Source organism: Opisthocomus hoazin, chromosome 2 (assembly GCF_030867145.1).
Source record: "Opisthocomus hoazin isolate bOpiHoa1 chromosome 2, bOpiHoa1.hap1, whole genome shotgun sequence".
Classification (NCBI taxonomy): domain Eukaryota; kingdom Metazoa; phylum Chordata; class Aves; order Opisthocomiformes; family Opisthocomidae; genus Opisthocomus; species Opisthocomus hoazin.
The window spans coordinates 53,189,753-53,205,528 of NC_134415.1; the positions used below are offsets into that span (position 1 = coordinate 53,189,753).

General features: G+C 46.2%; 1 protein-coding gene across 2 annotated transcripts; it reads right to left on the reverse strand.

The window, feature by feature from the left end:
* Positions 1–173: 173 nt before the first annotated feature.
* On the reverse strand, positions 174–15,383 carry LOC104337848 (uncharacterized). 2 transcript variants are annotated; one of them, XM_075413670.1, is made up of 7 exons: positions 15,317–15,383; positions 7,791–9,107; positions 5,718–6,656; positions 4,072–4,166; positions 3,639–3,806; positions 1,549–1,706; positions 174–744 (listed from the first exon to the last, which is right to left on the reverse strand). In XM_075413670.1, exons 2-7 carry the CDS (start codon positions 9,104–9,106, stop codon positions 499–501), a joined length of 2,922 nt encoding a protein of 973 aa, XP_075269785.1. In that variant the 5' UTR covers position 9,107; positions 15,317–15,383; the 3' UTR covers positions 174–498. The 2 variants fall into 2 exon arrangements, with proteins under 2 accessions (XP_075269785.1, XP_075269786.1); XM_075413671.1 differs by lacking the exon at positions 15,317–15,383 and adding an exon at positions 14,888–15,041.
* Between the last annotated feature and the right edge of the window lie 393 nt (positions 15,384–15,776).

Consider the following 15,776-nt stretch of genomic DNA (forward strand, 5'->3'; position numbering starts at 1 on the left):
AGTGGCGTCAGGCGGCGCGACGAGCGTTGCTAGGCAACGCGGCCCGGCTGGCCCAGCTCTGCCCGGCGCCCGGCCCTGGCTCTCCGCTTGCCGAATTAACAACTTTTCTGCACTCAAACCCATGCGAATAAATCAGTTACGGGGCGGGTGGCCACGCACGTCACGAGCGCCTCTTTATTTAAAAAAGAAAGAAAAAGCGGCAATTCACAGCGACAGCACCACAGCCCCGCCTGTTCGCCCACGCACGCCTGCAGACGCTTTCAAGGAGACACTCCACGATGCATCTGGCTTCGCAAAAAATAAAACTCTGCACGGGTCTAAAAATCTAACGGGCAAAAGCACTCGCAAGCAGCACAGCGGCCCCTGCCCCGACCGCAGCGCCAGCTCAGCCGCGTGGAGATGGCACCACGCCGCAGCGTGTAATGCGGCGGCCGCGGCCAACGGCCGGGATGATGGTGGACCTGGAGAGTCTGCAGAGAATCCTGGCGACAGCTGACGTTATGGGTACCGCAGGGAGCTATCAGCATCTTCCGCGTTACTAACACCAGATGGCACACGTTCTGCGTTTTTAAGAAGAACGCTTTCTGGTTTATAAAGTTTACCTCGGTCAACTGACCAAATTTCCGGCGCAGAGCCCTCACCCATACACGTTTCTGAGAATGTTTCTATTTTAGACCAGTTATGGTCTTTTTTGGTTGTAAGGTCTATTAAGAAGCTTCTCCAGTGAGCATTCCGGTCATGAATCTAGGGGGGGGAAAAAAAAAAAGGCGTAGAAACAATTACATCTGAGTATTTTTAACAACAACTTCAGTAACTGAGAATTTAATCCAGTGCAAAATCAAACAGTATCGAGGTTAACCCTGTGATATTGTGCTCAAATGCAAAAGCTGAACTCTGAAATGCACTGATTTTGTGGCTCCGCTGCCAGGCAATGCTTCCAAAAGCAGCTGGAATTCTAGCATACAGGCAAACATGAACTTAAAGACTTGCAACTGGGAAAACCCCTTATGTTTTGTCTTGGCAGTCGCTTCAAGGACCCAAAGGTCTCTGACAACAGCAAAGCTCAGCAACCCACTTTTCAGCATATCACAATGCTGGAAACGCATAAAATGGTATTCATCTGCAACACAAAGATGTTATAAAACATCATGTTATGGCCTCTGTGTAAGAGGCTTAAAAGAGACTGTAGTAATACAAAATGTGGCACCTTTCCTTTTTTAAGAAAAGGATTCAATCAGTAACCAGCATTTTAAATAACCAGTCCTTCCTCACACGTTTTTATAAGATTAGATTTTCCTTTTGAAGACAATACAAGTACTTGGGAGACGACTGGTTTGACAGCCAGCAGTGGGAGCTGCCGTGCTGCCAGAGGAAAATTCTGCACGCTCCAGAAACATTTTTAAAAGCTGTGTATAGATGGTAGATCAATCCCCCAACCCTAATATTCATCACCAGCGTGAACCCTCATTAAGGCAAGAAACTCCTCTCAGGAGTTAAACGTCACCGCTGCAGTCTGCCTGCCACCACGACACCCGAGGGGCAGCGTACCGACACGTGTCTGCGCAAGGTGGACATGTCCGTGAAGGTTCTCTCGCAAGCCCTGCACTTGTAGGGCTTTTCTCCGGTGTGAATGCGCTGGTGGCGCCGGAGAGCGCCCTGCTGGGTGAACGTTTTTCCGCACTGCTCGCAGAAATATGGACGGGTCTCTAAAACCAAAAGAAAACCCAACCCAGGAAGCATGGAGTTAGAAAGCACGTTCTTTTGGCCTTGATTTCCACAGACAAAAAGCATAAAGAATTTTTAAAACACCAATACTGATAGAGTGGTATATGTAGGAGATACGTGCTTGAGGCTCTGTTTTTTAAGGTTATATGGTAAGTGTTTCTTGGCTGCAAGGGAAAGCCTGAGAACAGCTCTCTGATCTTGCAAGGGGAACGACAGCAGCTACAGCTGCTCTCTGCTCCTACGCCCTTCAGCAGCACAAAACAGGCCTCAGTCTTCTAAGCAAACATTGTCTGATGTGATACAAGATGATCGTAGGTTGGAAAAGACCTCTAAGATCATCAGGTCCAACCATCCATCCAATACCACCACGCCTACTAAACCATATCCCAAAGTGCCACATCTACATGTTTTTTGAACGCCTCCAAGGATGGTGACTCAACCACCTTCCTGGGCAGCCTGTTCCAATGCCTGACCACTCTTTCAGTAAAGAAATTTTTCCCAATATCCAATCTAAACCTCCCCTGACACATCTTGAAGCCATTGCCTCTCATCATCCTATCGATAATTAGTTGGGAGAAGAGACCAACACCTGCCTCACTACAACCTCCTTTCAGGTAGTTGTAGAGAGCAGTAAGGTCTCCCCTCAGCCTTCTCCAGACTAAACAGCCCCAGCTCCCTCAGCCACTCCTCATAAGACTTGTTCTCTAGACTCCTCACCAGACTTGTTGCCCTTCTCTGGACACGCTCCAGCACCTCCATGTCTTTCTTGTAGTGAGGGGCCCAAAATTGAACACAGTACTCGAGGTGTGGCCTCACCAGTGCCGAGTACAGGGCCACGATCACCTCCCTGCTCCTGCTGGCCACACTGTTCCTGATACAAGCCAGGATGCCGTTGGCCTTCTTGGCCACCTGGGCACACTGCTGGCTCATGTTCAGCCGGCTGTCGACCAACACCCCAAGGTCCTTTTCCACCAGGCAGCTTTCCAGCCACTCCCCGCCAAGCCTGTAGCACAGCATGGGGCTGTTGTGACCCAAGTGCAGGACCCAGCATTTGGCCTTGCTGAAACTCATAGAGTTGGCCTCGGCCCATCGATCCAGTCTCTCCAGATCCCTCTGCAGAGCCTTCCTACTCTCAAGCAGATCGACACTCCCGCCCAGCTTGGTGTCACCTGCAAACTTACTGAGGGAGCACTCAATCCCCTCATCCAGATCATTGATAAAGATGTTAAACAAGACCAGACCCAAAACTGAGCCCTGGGGAACACCACTCATGACTGGCTGCCAGCTGGATTTAACTCCATTCATCACCACTCTCTGCGCTCAGTCATTCAGCCAGTTCTTTGTCCAGTGAAGAGTACACCCATCCAAACCATGGGCAGCTAGTTTCTCCAGGAGGATGCTGTGGGGAACAGTGTCAGAGGCCTTACTGAAGTCCAGGTAGATGACATCCACAGCCTTTCCTTCATCCACTAGGTGGGTCACAGAAGGAGATCAGGTTGGTCAAGCAGGACCTGCCTTTCATGAACCCATGCTGACTGGGCCTGATCCCCTGGTTGCCCTTCACATGCCCGGTGAGCGCACTCAGGATGAATCGCTCCATAATCTTCCCCAGCACTGAGGCCAGGCTGACAGGCCTATAGTTCCCAGGATCCTCCTGCCGGCCCTTCTTGTAGATAGGTGTTATATTGGCGATCCTCCAGTCACCTGGGACCTCCCTTGTTAACTGACCATGATATCGTGCCCTGCTTAACAAGTCAGGACTGGTATGAGCCCTGCTTCTCCTCCTCACCTCATTCAAGGCAGTTATAAAAGTGGTTCTGAAATAAAACATCCCCATCTAAACTGGAAGGTACTTCAGACCCAAGCTTCCAGTGCCGTTTATTTTCTCAACCCCAATGAGTTTATTTTGTTACCTGCATGGACATTGCTGTGCTGGGCTAGCGAGGCTCTCAGGCCAAATGTCTTCCCACAAACGTCACACTTGTAGGGCTTAGCACCCATGTGGCACCGTTTATGGCATTTTAAGTACTCGTTGGTGGCAAAATGTTTTCCACACACATCGCATTTAAAAAGGCGCTCTCCTGAGTAATGAGAAAAAGACGTTGTGAACTCTTTCAGCAGAATTTTGTACTTTGAAGTTAGTTTTCAAATGTCTTTCTATCCCTAACAGTTCCTTCCTGGTACTTGAAGTCTCTTCTGTGAATCACAAAACAAAGCGTGTTTCTTTTTTGTGAATTACAAAACAAAGTGTGCATCTTTTTCAAACCCCAACTAGCCCTTTTCTAGCAATATAAAGGGACGTGATGGGAGGAACCACATGGAAGGACAGAAATATTTAATGCCTACCTGTGTGGGTCCTTTTGTGGCCAGTGAGTTTGCTTTTATCAGCAAAGCAAGCCCCGCAGTCCTCACAAATATATGGCTTTTCCCCTGTATGTGACCTACACGGAGTGGAAGACACATGACCATTAAGAAACTAGCTCTTGTAGCGCATTCTTAATATAATGTATTCAAAATTACATTCTACACACTACAGGCAGCATACTTCATTTTTTAAATGAAGCAGGAAAAAATACATTCTGCTCAGTCAGGAAATAGAGTGTTTGCCAGTCTAGGTGCTACACTAAAGCACTAAAATTCTCATTCAAGGTTTACCTTTTCTTCCCTCTCAGGGCCTACAAAATCCATCTTTCTTTCACAAATTATAGCTCATAGTCTAGGCACTGGAAGGGAGAAAGCATGGAAGATGACAAGCTGCTGCTGTGCTAGGGACTGAAAGCGCATCCAGACTGTCCCCAGCACAATGCCAGCAGCAGATCTCTTCGGACACTGTGGGCCACATTCTTGGCTTCTGCAATCCCTCTGTCTCATGTCCTTTGGCCTGCAAACTTTAATTGGCAGGATACTCCCATTTTTAAGACAAAAGGCACTAAAGAAAGTCAGGCAAGAAGTATTTCCGAACGCATGCTAGACAGCTCCTTTTAACCTAGCTCAAATCAGAGAAAGTCTAAACCTAGTGTTTGGTCTTAGCACTGTGCTGACTTCCCTTATTCCAACCCAAACAGTATGATGTGCAAAAACATGCATAATTTTGAGTTCTGAGGCAAAATATGAGACAGCTAGTTACCCAACACAAAGGCCATGAGTCACTGCTTTGTTGCAGTCCTATCGCATCTTACATGCAGCGCAGCTCTACTGCGTTTCAGCTGACAGAGATTATCTTGACATTTCAGATGTTTTGCTGGTCCTGAATCAGTATACCTCACAATTTTTAAAATCACTGTAAGAACAATTAGGAGACAGAAGAAAGCTACATTCCCCATTGTACGGGTCCACAGTCTCTACTGACTGGATTTCTCTCACATCATTTACCCTTCAACAGTTAACCTCCTATTATACGCTATCTGCTAGGCTCCCTGTGTGGAGAAAGATGGGAAATTCCACGGGATGATTCATCCTCTCCTGGGAGAGGACATGTTTAACACAGACACCACCAGAGAGCAATTCATCCAGTCTACTTCCAATGACTAGAGGGAGCCCAGATTAGAAGTCCAGCTTTTGCATTGCATACAAAAAAATCAAACTTCACACTAAATGACTTGCTCAGAGGGATAAAGAGCGAGCAGGGCTTGGTGTCTGGGTCTCTGAGGTCTTTGACTAATTCTTCAGCCTACGCTACTTTTCATCAGTGAAGGCCACCATCTAATTTTGCAGACTGTCTCAAATGACTGGCTTTTGCTTACAAGTTTGGATAGGGCATCTGTTTCAAAATCCCTACCAGAACTGATGCAATGATCAGATGCAGACAAAGCCTTTACATAAAAGAGTTAATCACAGACACTACAGAATAAATTATATCCCAGTGTTCCTTGTCATAAGGACACGCAAGGAGAATGACTCAGAACTGGGAAGTTGGAAGGGGAAAAAAGAAGTGCTGAAGTACACCGGGCATGCAAGGAGTGGTAATGGGAGAAGCAGTACTGTAGGCTGACCTGGTATGGATCTTAAGTTGTGACGGCTGAGCAAATTTTGAATGACAAATGCCACATTCGTAAGGTTTTTCTCCTGTATGCGTCCGCATGTGAAACACTAGTGCTGTTCGGGAGCTGAGGATCTTCCCGCAGACAGAGCAGAGAGGGCGTTTGACTCTGCCTTCATGCTTCCGCATATAATGCGTCCTCACATCTCTCTTTCTTTTAAAGGTAGCATTGCAAAGGGTGCAGGCAAACTGCCTTTCTTCAGTGTGGACACACGCCCGATGCTCCTTCCAGCTGTTGTAACTAGCAAACGACTTGCTGCAGATGTCACACTGATAGACTTTACCAGGCAAGCACTGATGGACATCTCTGCAGTGATCCACATACTTTTTCCGGGAAACAAACTGCTCATTACACTTATCGCACGTTATTACATAGGCAGATTTCTTATTCACTCCACTTTTATTTACCTTCTTTATCTTAAACTCTTCATCTGATTCACGTTCTTCACCATCCTTCTCATTGGAGTATTCATCATCCTCATCGTCCTCCTCAGTACAGACCTCCTCATTACCTCTACTGTCTTCAACTTCTGAATACACCGCGTTGTAATCTACCTCCTCCTCACCCTTCACACCCATTTCACCCTCATCCTCACTCCCTTCTTCACTCATTTTTTCATGTCTTGCTTCAGCTTCCTTACATTTCCGCTTCCGTTCTTCCTGCTCATTGCTACAGTCTGCTCCAGCAACAGATGAACCCCCGGGTTCTTCCTCACGACTTGTTGCCTCTTCATGCCTAGCACACTTCTGTTGTTCAGCCGCCGACGTCCCACCCCATGTCTCTCTGCCATAATCTTTGACACAGCTTGTGGCTTTTGGTCTATGCGCAGGCGGAACCACCATCCAATAGAGAGGCATAAGCTTCCTTTCTTGCCCAGACTCATGGATTTTTCTGTTAAAACAAACAAACAACAGAGCACTACTTCAGTACGTCTTAATTGTTTCAAGTCAGGCATGTTTGCCTCAGAGGAAGAGTCATTTTCTTCTAATTGTTCTTCACACCATTTCAGAAATTAACAGCACATTCGGAGAGCCAGGATCAGGGAAATTTTATGTAGAGTTGGACCAGTTAATTAACAAAATTAGGTGGTCTCAGTTACCAAGGATGGTGCCTCTCAGGTATACATATTTGTCATCTGACAAGTAACACAGTATGGACTGCAAATTTTCCTCTGAGGCCGTGATGGACAGGATAAGAAATGATGGACTTCAAAGAAGGGAAATGCAGATTAATTGCCTATATGTAAAATAAAAACAGATCCCCTTCTAAGCGATCGGTTGCAGCAGTTAACTCTACTTAGCGCTACTCAGTGTGTGGAACTAGCCACATCATTGCACTCACAACACATCTGGAATGTTTTTTCTGCTACTGGACGGAACTACAAACAAATTTTGACATTATTCACAAAGGAAGCTGGGATCCAGCAGAAAACCACCTACCTCCTATACCACAAAAGCAGAGTATGGAGATGTTTGACATGTACAGTGGCTTCTGCAGTTCTGGAAACTACTGTGCAATTTCAACATCTGCTTTTCAGTCAGGCAGCACTTACTAAGCCTATCCAGAAGCTCACTCTAGCCAGAAAAACAGCACACAGGGTATTTGGCCCATGAAAACCCTACTAAAAAGCACCACACTTGCCCCGATGTTTACGAAACTGGAATTTTCTTGTGTATTTTACACAGATGCCGATTCTTTTTGGGCTCCTATTTAAAAACCCGAATCTGAGGCTTCCAAAAATCACCTTAGAGATCCAGCTGCACAAGTCCCCTCTGATTCAACGGGAAATGTTCGCCCAAATTCCCAGCCTGGGAGAGCTCAATCCAGTAATCCAGACTGAGAGCTTGATGAGGTCATCAGAAAAAATATGTGCTGATTTCAACAAACTTCTGATCAGGTCCAAGGAATTCTGGAACTAAAGCAGCAAGGACTTCAGGAACATTTTTATCCTGATACGCAGAGAGAAAACACATTTTCCTGCGCGTGCATGGACATGGACACCCCCCCACCCCGAGAATGCTGTACCTTACATGAGTATTGTAAGCAGACCGCTGAGCAAAGCTGGCGGGGCAGCGTTCGCATTTATAAGGTTTCTCCCTGGTGTGCGTTCGTATGTGGACTGTCAGGCCACACTTGGAACTGATGACCTTGTCGCAGTATGGGCAGGCCTGGGGATCCCTCTTCTTCTCGTGCACCCTGCGGATATGGTCGCCTATGTCCTTCTGACGCTTAAATCTCTTGTCACAAAATATGCAGGAGAAGCCCCACTCATCACTATGAACGGTGAGGCGGTGCTGCCGGAGGTGCTGGTGAGTGGAGAAGAACTGCTCACACGTGCTACAGCTGTACTTCACAGCCAGATTAACGTCATGCTTGAGCTCTATGTCCGACTGGTACTGCTTGATAACATGGAACGATTCATGTCGCTTCTCGCATGCAATCTGTGGCAAGACTTTTGCCACATGCCGCAGTGATTTCCTACGTGCAGTTTTATTGGCAAATTTGGAAATCAGACTGTTTTCATCTTCCCACTGCTCTGTCAGCGCGTTCCCAATTACTACGCAGGCTTTGTTTGACTCAGTCTCACTTAGGAGAGAATGACTATTCTCATTTTCCAGACTAACAATATCCATGTTGAGTCTGTTTCTGGTATTTGTCTTGTCACGTTTTGGTAGCTTTGCTGTCCTGGATTTTGATTCTGGAAAAGCAGTGTCCTCTTGCTCCAGGCTTGCCGTCTGGCCTTCAATAGTTGAATAGACTTCATAGCCAGTCAGCAACTTCTTATGTTTTTGCCTATCCCAGAGTTTCTTCTGCATGGGTATCGCCACAACTTGGGAAGAGTTACTCAGTTTGCAGTTCTCCTCTTGCTGGATGTCAGTCCACTGTGGCCCACCATTTTCACACAGCTGACCTTTCAGATGGAGGCTCAAATCTAAACCCTTCTTGCTCTCTGCTTTTACTTCTTCACAAATGTCAAGCAAATCCTTGCATTCAAGTCTTTCGGCTATTTCTTTCATCCGTTGCAGTTTTTCTGCTTCAATCTCCACTTCTGCAGTGTAAACAAACTCCAGGAAGGAGGTGAACTCTTCCGTGTAAATGTCTTGCAGAGTCACTGTGCAATTTTTGGCGTCCAGCATCTCATCATGCAGAAAAAGCCCCTTGAAATAGTTGCTGGAAGCTGCCAAGACAGCTTTGTGAACCAGAAACTCCTCCTGAATTCCAAGATGTTGTGTGTGAACTGTCACGTCACAGAGGTGACCAAACTGGTACAGAGAATACAGTGCCCTCAGCAGGTTAGGAGCAGCGACCTTGGATTTCATCAGAATTTTCTTTTTCTCCATCCTGCCAGAAAAACAGACAAATATTTGAATGCTTTCTCTCTCTCTTCCATGAGCCATATTTTCATTCATGTACGACATCAATCACTTAAGAAAAAGCTCAGTGGAGACCTATGTCCTAATTCCTAATTTACAAGACGAGGTTGAGACCTCAAGGTTACCTCTATCAATACAATCATCATCAGCAAACACACTTGGTTACAGTCACAGATTTAGATTTACACTCTAGAATACCACTGCAGAGTGTATGTAGCACAGATGGTATAGGTAACAAAATATGAGTAATTGGCCCTGCTTAATAATAAAACATTCTTCCTACAAGCACTTTTCAACAGCAGAAGCCACAACAATTTACAGTGGAAACAAGCATCTTTCCCTGCTCTTGTACCAATGAAGAACTGAAGCATAGCAAGTCACTTTGCTTCCGATTGTTTCCAGGCTGGTGTGGAAACAGAGCCTGTGTTTTCAGTCACACCACGCTCCACTCACTGTGCCAGGCAGTCCCTTGTGCCAAAGCAGGGGGATAAATCTTTGGATCTGGTTCAGTTTTTTTTCTGATTTTTTCCCCATGTAAACAATCAGACCTGGAGGTTAATAATGATAATAAGCTTCTATTGTATTTGGCCACTTAATTACTGGGACAAACTATGTATGTAGAAATAGCTACATTTTTTTTGAGGAGGTAATAGTGCTTTGTTTGAAAAATATTTCAAAACTGTTGGCTCCTCCTCAATCAACAAGCAGAGGGGTCAGAAGTTTTTTGACATTTTCAGAAAGAACAATTTGCATTTCCCGACCAGCTCTAGAGACTGACACTAGCTATTATTACAGTGAATCGGATGCCTGAGAACTCTGTGGCTTTCCTGTCTCAACTCGCATATAACACCCATACCACTGAACAAGAAGTCTCATTTACCCTCGCTCATCAAGCACAATGATGCTGTCGACCTTACTGAGGCCTTTAAATGCTCTGATCTGATCCTCTACGCTGGTATTCCCTAACTAGCATAGTTTTTAGATGTCTGTTATTTAGCACATGCTTACCACAGCTTTGTAACCAAGGGAAGAACATTAGGCCAAAATAAACAGACGAATCAACTTGTTATTGCTTAAAGGCTCCATTTAAGCTCAGCGCTGTGCTTCCCTCTCACAGTAATAATGGTTGGCAGAAAATGACACCAAATTGTACTTTCACTTCTCATCTAAATTACATTTGACATTATATTAAATACATTCCTGGCAGATATAAACTGTCTGATTAAGAAGGCAAACGTCTCTTCAACATAAAGCACAAGGAAGTCAAATACAATACAGAGCCTAGAGTGAAAAGCTTTGAATAGCAAGCTTAAGAGATAGCTTTGAGAATACTCTTCCTATTACAAGCTACCGCAGCAAGCACTGGAGAGGACACTCATCTTCTAATCTGCAAGGCATAAGTCATTCAGTGCTTCTGACACCACAAATGATGTTTTAAAAATTGCATTTAAAGATTTAAACTGCTTTTCTAATGACCCCATTAAGTACCGCTGGAATGTGTAGATCTATGTTTGTAGGAAACGGACAAGATTTCTACTCGATATAAAACATCTGTAAATTTGAGTTATGCAGAACCTCAAATATTTGTACTTAACTGGGGGGTTGATCCTGAGTACTCGATAAGCTCCTGCAAGAAGTCCTGCCCCAATCAACGGGACTGCGTGGGATCTTGGCCTTCTCACCCAGCTGATGCAGAACCCCCTCACTCCCACACTCCCTACCGCTAGCAAGTTCAAACATGTTTACTCAGAGAAAAGAAAACAAAAACATTACTACAGGAAGAATACTAAGGAAAAGTAACTAGAAGAAAAAGACAAACAAAACAGGTGTTGAAATACACCACAGAGGCTCGAAATTGCAGAGGCGGAAGTGCAAGATAGCATCGGCTAAACTCTACCAGAAAAGGACTGCTCACATCCAGACTCCTACAAACGTACAATTATCACAGTCTCTGCTTCATGAACTCTGGCCAGCAGGCATCTTTAAAACACTCCCAGCTCAACATCTGTCAACTATTCCCTGCCAATGATCACCGGCTACGTGGAGACATAACCCTAACAGCTCCCACATTTGCAGACTGTAAGAAGCAGCACAGATCCGAAGATTAATACTGAAGTTAGCCCACAAGTGCACAAAAGCTTCCCACCTTATCTGTCCCCTGGCTTGCCCTTCTTAATGTTTTCCAACAGGATATCCTTCTTCAATTGCGAGGGTTGCGAAGCTCACTGATCAGCAGCGCTTAAAGAAATCAATGAACAGAGCATGTGCTAATTTCCTCCTGCTCCTTTTTAAGATCCCCATCTACGATAAATCCTTGATACATGCTCCCATGTGAGCTCTACTAACACTAATATCTGATACTAAGCCAAATAGAGAGGTACGTTCCAACATCATCTCTTTAGTTCAGCTGGTTCTAGACTAAATCAGCCCAGAAATGGTTTACTGAAATGTCTTTACAGTTAAAAATGCCACAAATTAATCAATTCTCACCTTTTTTTTCCTTCAGAAAAAAAGAGGCTGTACATTTTGTTACCATTTGTAAAGGAAATTAATCTTTGGCTTTCTGAAGTGGTGTTGAATATAGTTTGTCTTCATATTTTACAGTTTCATGAGGTTGAGAGTAGAACACAACATTTCAAGCGTATAACGCAGTATGAAAGACTCCCCCCCCCAAAAACAACAACAACAAAAAGTTGAGCTAATGGAAGATTTCCAAGTATTTTGCTTTCATTTTGGGGGTGAGGAAGCAGCTTCTTATCCCCAATGGATTAGGAAAGCTATTTTCTCCTTACTCTCTACACTTTGTCAACACTTAATGACAAGAGAAGATTCTTGAGGAGTTCCCATCCACAGCAATGGGAATGAGGATGACAAATGCTGCAGTAAATCATCCAGTTATTGAATCAAAGAGAAGAACATATTCTGTTCTAATTGCTGGTTAATGTTGGCTTTAAATAACCACCAGTAATTAATACGAAAAATAATGGTAACATCATTAATAGGTTTAATTCTATCCCTCCATTTACAAGCACAAGGCACCCTAGTCTTCATAATCCTAACTTTGGCTCCCAACTGCATCCGTAAACCAAGAATTCCCAGAGCTGCACCCCATCTCTTTTGCTTTCCACGACTGTAGCCAGCCCAAAATCTCGAAAGGATCAGCACTTCTCTCTCCTGCCCTATTTCAAACACGCCACCCAAACCTGGCAGAACAAGCTCCTGAGCGGCAACGTAGGACGGTCACAAAGGCGGAAGAAGTGCAATACAGCAAGGAGGAGTGCGCCCTGCCACTCCACAACCCCTCTGCTATTTTCTCACACCCTCAGAAACCCTCTCGGAGCTGCTGCTGGGAGGCGGCAGGTTCACAGCCCACCGGGAGAAAGAGACCACAGATCACTGCGGGTCATCCTGAACCTGTTACCACTTACACAACCAGCAAGCAAAAAGGGAGCTGGTTAGAGGTTGACAGCCCTAATAAACATCACTCTGCTGTACCCTGAAGCTACTTCTGAAAGCAGCACGCTGCTAGTCTCCCAGACACTGACTTCAACTGGAAGATGTAAATGAAAACAACTTTTTTTTTCCACATACTGCATTTTATGGGTTTCTTTGTAACTTCTTCCAGCTTTTTGCTCAGTAATAAGCGAATAAATGCTTTAAAGAATTTGCATGTATGCAAGATTTAAAGAAAACATAATTAATCTAACAGAACCACTGCAAAAACCAAAACATATTTCAACTAAATCACATTTCCTAGTAAGGCCACTGGAATAAGTACAGCTGTTTTCAGAAATAAAGCCTGAAAGTGGCTTCCAATCTCTAAGAAAGGATTTATATTTGGTGTGTGCTATAGTGCTCTTTTTTTTAATGATCATAGAATCATAGAATCATAGAATGTTAGGGGTTGGAAGGGACCTCTGTGGGCCATCTAGTCCAACCCCCCTGCCGAAGCAGGGTCACCTACAGCAGGCTGCACAGGACCTTGTCCAGGCGGGTCTTGAATATCTCCAGAGAAGGAGACCCCACAACCTCCCTGGGCAGCCTGTTCCAGTGCTCCGTCACCCTCAGAGTGAAGAAGTTCTTCCTCATGTTCAGACGGAACTTCCTATGCTTCAGTTTGTGCCCATTGCCCCTTGTCCTGTCGCTGGGCACCACTGAAAAGAGTTTGGCCCCATCCTCCTGACACCCACCCTTCAGATATTTGTAGGCATTTATAAGGTCCCTTCTCAGCCCAGCTCCCTCAGCCTTTCCTCATAGGAGAGATGCTCCAGTCCCCTCATCATCCAACAACATAGTCAATAGCAGCTACCTAATTCAGGATAATTAACACAGTAAATGAATACTTTTGTAGGAAGGACTGTAAATCTTTCTAAAACATCTTTGTTTCTTGGACTTTCACTGTTCACATCTACTTCGCAGTTTCTATGGGCCAGAGCCTTAACTGATGTGATATGGCTTAGCCCTTTTGAAGCGAATCTAGGTGAGAAAAACCCAACAGGTCAGAGAAATTGAATTGCATACTTCTCAAAAATCCTGTTATTTCACACAAATATGCCCTGCTTTTTGTGAAGTATATATAATCTTTGGTTGCTTGATTTTCCCCACGTCTTTTCAATTAGATCTTAAGTTTCTCTTTCAGAGAAAGCGAGGAGGAAGTTCTGCCTTATTTTCCTAGGAAGGGTTCCTTTAAACTCTCAATAGCTGCATGTACATGTACAACAAAGGGCCCGGACAGTGATCAGAATGAGAACATTTGAAATATCGATGGTGTTAGGAAAAAAAAGAAAAGGCCTGATATGATCTTACTTCATCATCTTTATCCTCCACAGAAACTGCCCAAGTATCTCTTTGAAGTGCTGGTATGGTGTAAGGGCATGTAATTGCTCCTCTTCATGCCTGTGCTGCCACTTGGCAAAATAAGCGCAAGGTGGGTAGATCATAACAGCAGTGCAACACCCTGGATCCTGACCGATAAAACGAACAGCTCAAGAGGTCTGAGATTAAGCAACCAGAGCTGCAGTACAACAGGCAGAGTATTTAAGAGCACACAAACCACCCTAAATAAAGGGCTGTAAGACTTATTACCACAGATGCACAAGACCTAGCTTCAGTCCTCAAACGAGCCATACCTATGGTATTTTTTCTGATTTGTGTTCTTTTTTTTTCCTGTAATATGTACCTGTCTTAAAAGTAGAACTGTGATGATAAAATACATTAATGACAGTGAGATAATAAGCTACCACAGATGAAAAAGAGCATCACAGGAACATGAACAACAGCTAGCGTTATTCAACTGTGTTAATCATCTGGGAAACTGAGCATGTTCACATGAATTCCCACAGGTTGCCGACACATAAAATTAGGTATGTCAGGATACCGGGCGAACAGTAACAACTGCGCCTCTGCTGCCACAGCTCCTGGCCTGTTTGTGCACTGCTGAGGAAGTTGAGGAATCGCCATCTGGAGCATCCCAATTTATCCTACAGGGCACTGCAGGTCAAATTCCTCCAAGAGTCACTGAAAATTGTTTTAAAACGTGCAGAACTTTTTGATTTCCGCCTTGCTAAAAAACAAGTTCATAACCTTAGAGACAGAACCGGAAATGCTCCTCACACGGGAAAACCAAAGGCGACCACGCTTTCCAGGTGGAACAGCACTGACACTCGCGACCCTATCTGCACGATGCCGCGCCGTGTTACTCCTTACGCCAGTGACAAAACACAGCTGCGATCGTTTTCTGGGTTTTACCGTTCACTTTGCGTGGCCACCAGATTACCACGCGTGCACCAGTCTGCGGGAATCGGACACTACAGACGTTTCTCCCTGCGCTCGACAACGACGCGACTCCCCTCAGGGCACGGTGGGCACCAGAGGCTGGACAGACCGCACTGGGAAGCGAAGCGTGGGGAACAACCTCCGAGCAGCACCGGCGCGGCGACGCGGGGCGGGCCGCCTGTCCCCCGCCCCCCGCACACCGGCCGCCCGACGCCACGATCCCGGCCGAGGCCTGGCCGCCGCCATGCCTACGGGCGAGGCGGCGAGGCCCGGCCTGCGCCTCAAGGGCAGTGGTCGCCCCCCCGCGCCGGGCGGGGCGGCGGCGGTAGCGGCAGCGGTAGCGGCAGCAGCCGGGCCCCCTCCCCGCCCTCCCGGCGGTCCTGCCCCGCCGCCCGGCCTTACCCTGCCAGGCGGGGCGGCCAGCTCCCGCGCCCGCCGCGCTCCTCCCGCCCGGGCACCGCCCCGGACCCCTCCTCAGCGGAATGGTACGGCGCGGGGAAGGCCCGCTCGGCATTGCCCTACTGCCCGAAAGCAACATGGCCGCCACAGCCTCGCCACATCAGTCGCCTGTCTTTTGCAGCCATCTTGAGTGAGGGAGGTGGCCGGTCGGGAGCAGCCCGCCATCTTGGGCGCGGGCAGGGGCCAAGGCGTGCCCTGAGGAGAGGTGCTGCTGGGCGCGCTCTCCTGACGAAGCCCTCAAAATTCCTCAAAATTGCAGACGGGGAGGGAGGGGAGGCGTTTTTTGACGCTGTTACTTGCCATGCCTTCCGATACACCGTTAATTATTTTCTCTCAAGAAACTGCAGCATTTCCCTGCCTTGTTGGTCAGGAATAACACAGGGTGCCAGGCCTTGCTCTTGCT

Bases quoted from the DNA above. Each gene is read 5' to 3' on its own strand.
- LOC104337848 (XM_075413670.1), bottom strand. From the start codon at position 9,106: ATGGAGAAAAAGAAAATTCTGATGAAATCCAAGGTCGCTGCTCCTAAC. The intron at 4,167-5,717 runs GTCAGCCTACAG...CACTCCGTGTAG, and splicing joins CAACTTAAGATCCATACCAG to GTCACATACAGGGGAAAAGC. The intron at 3,807-4,071 runs GTAGGCATTAAA...CTCATTACTCAG, and splicing joins CCACAAAAGGACCCACACAG to GAGAGCGCCTTTTTAAATGC.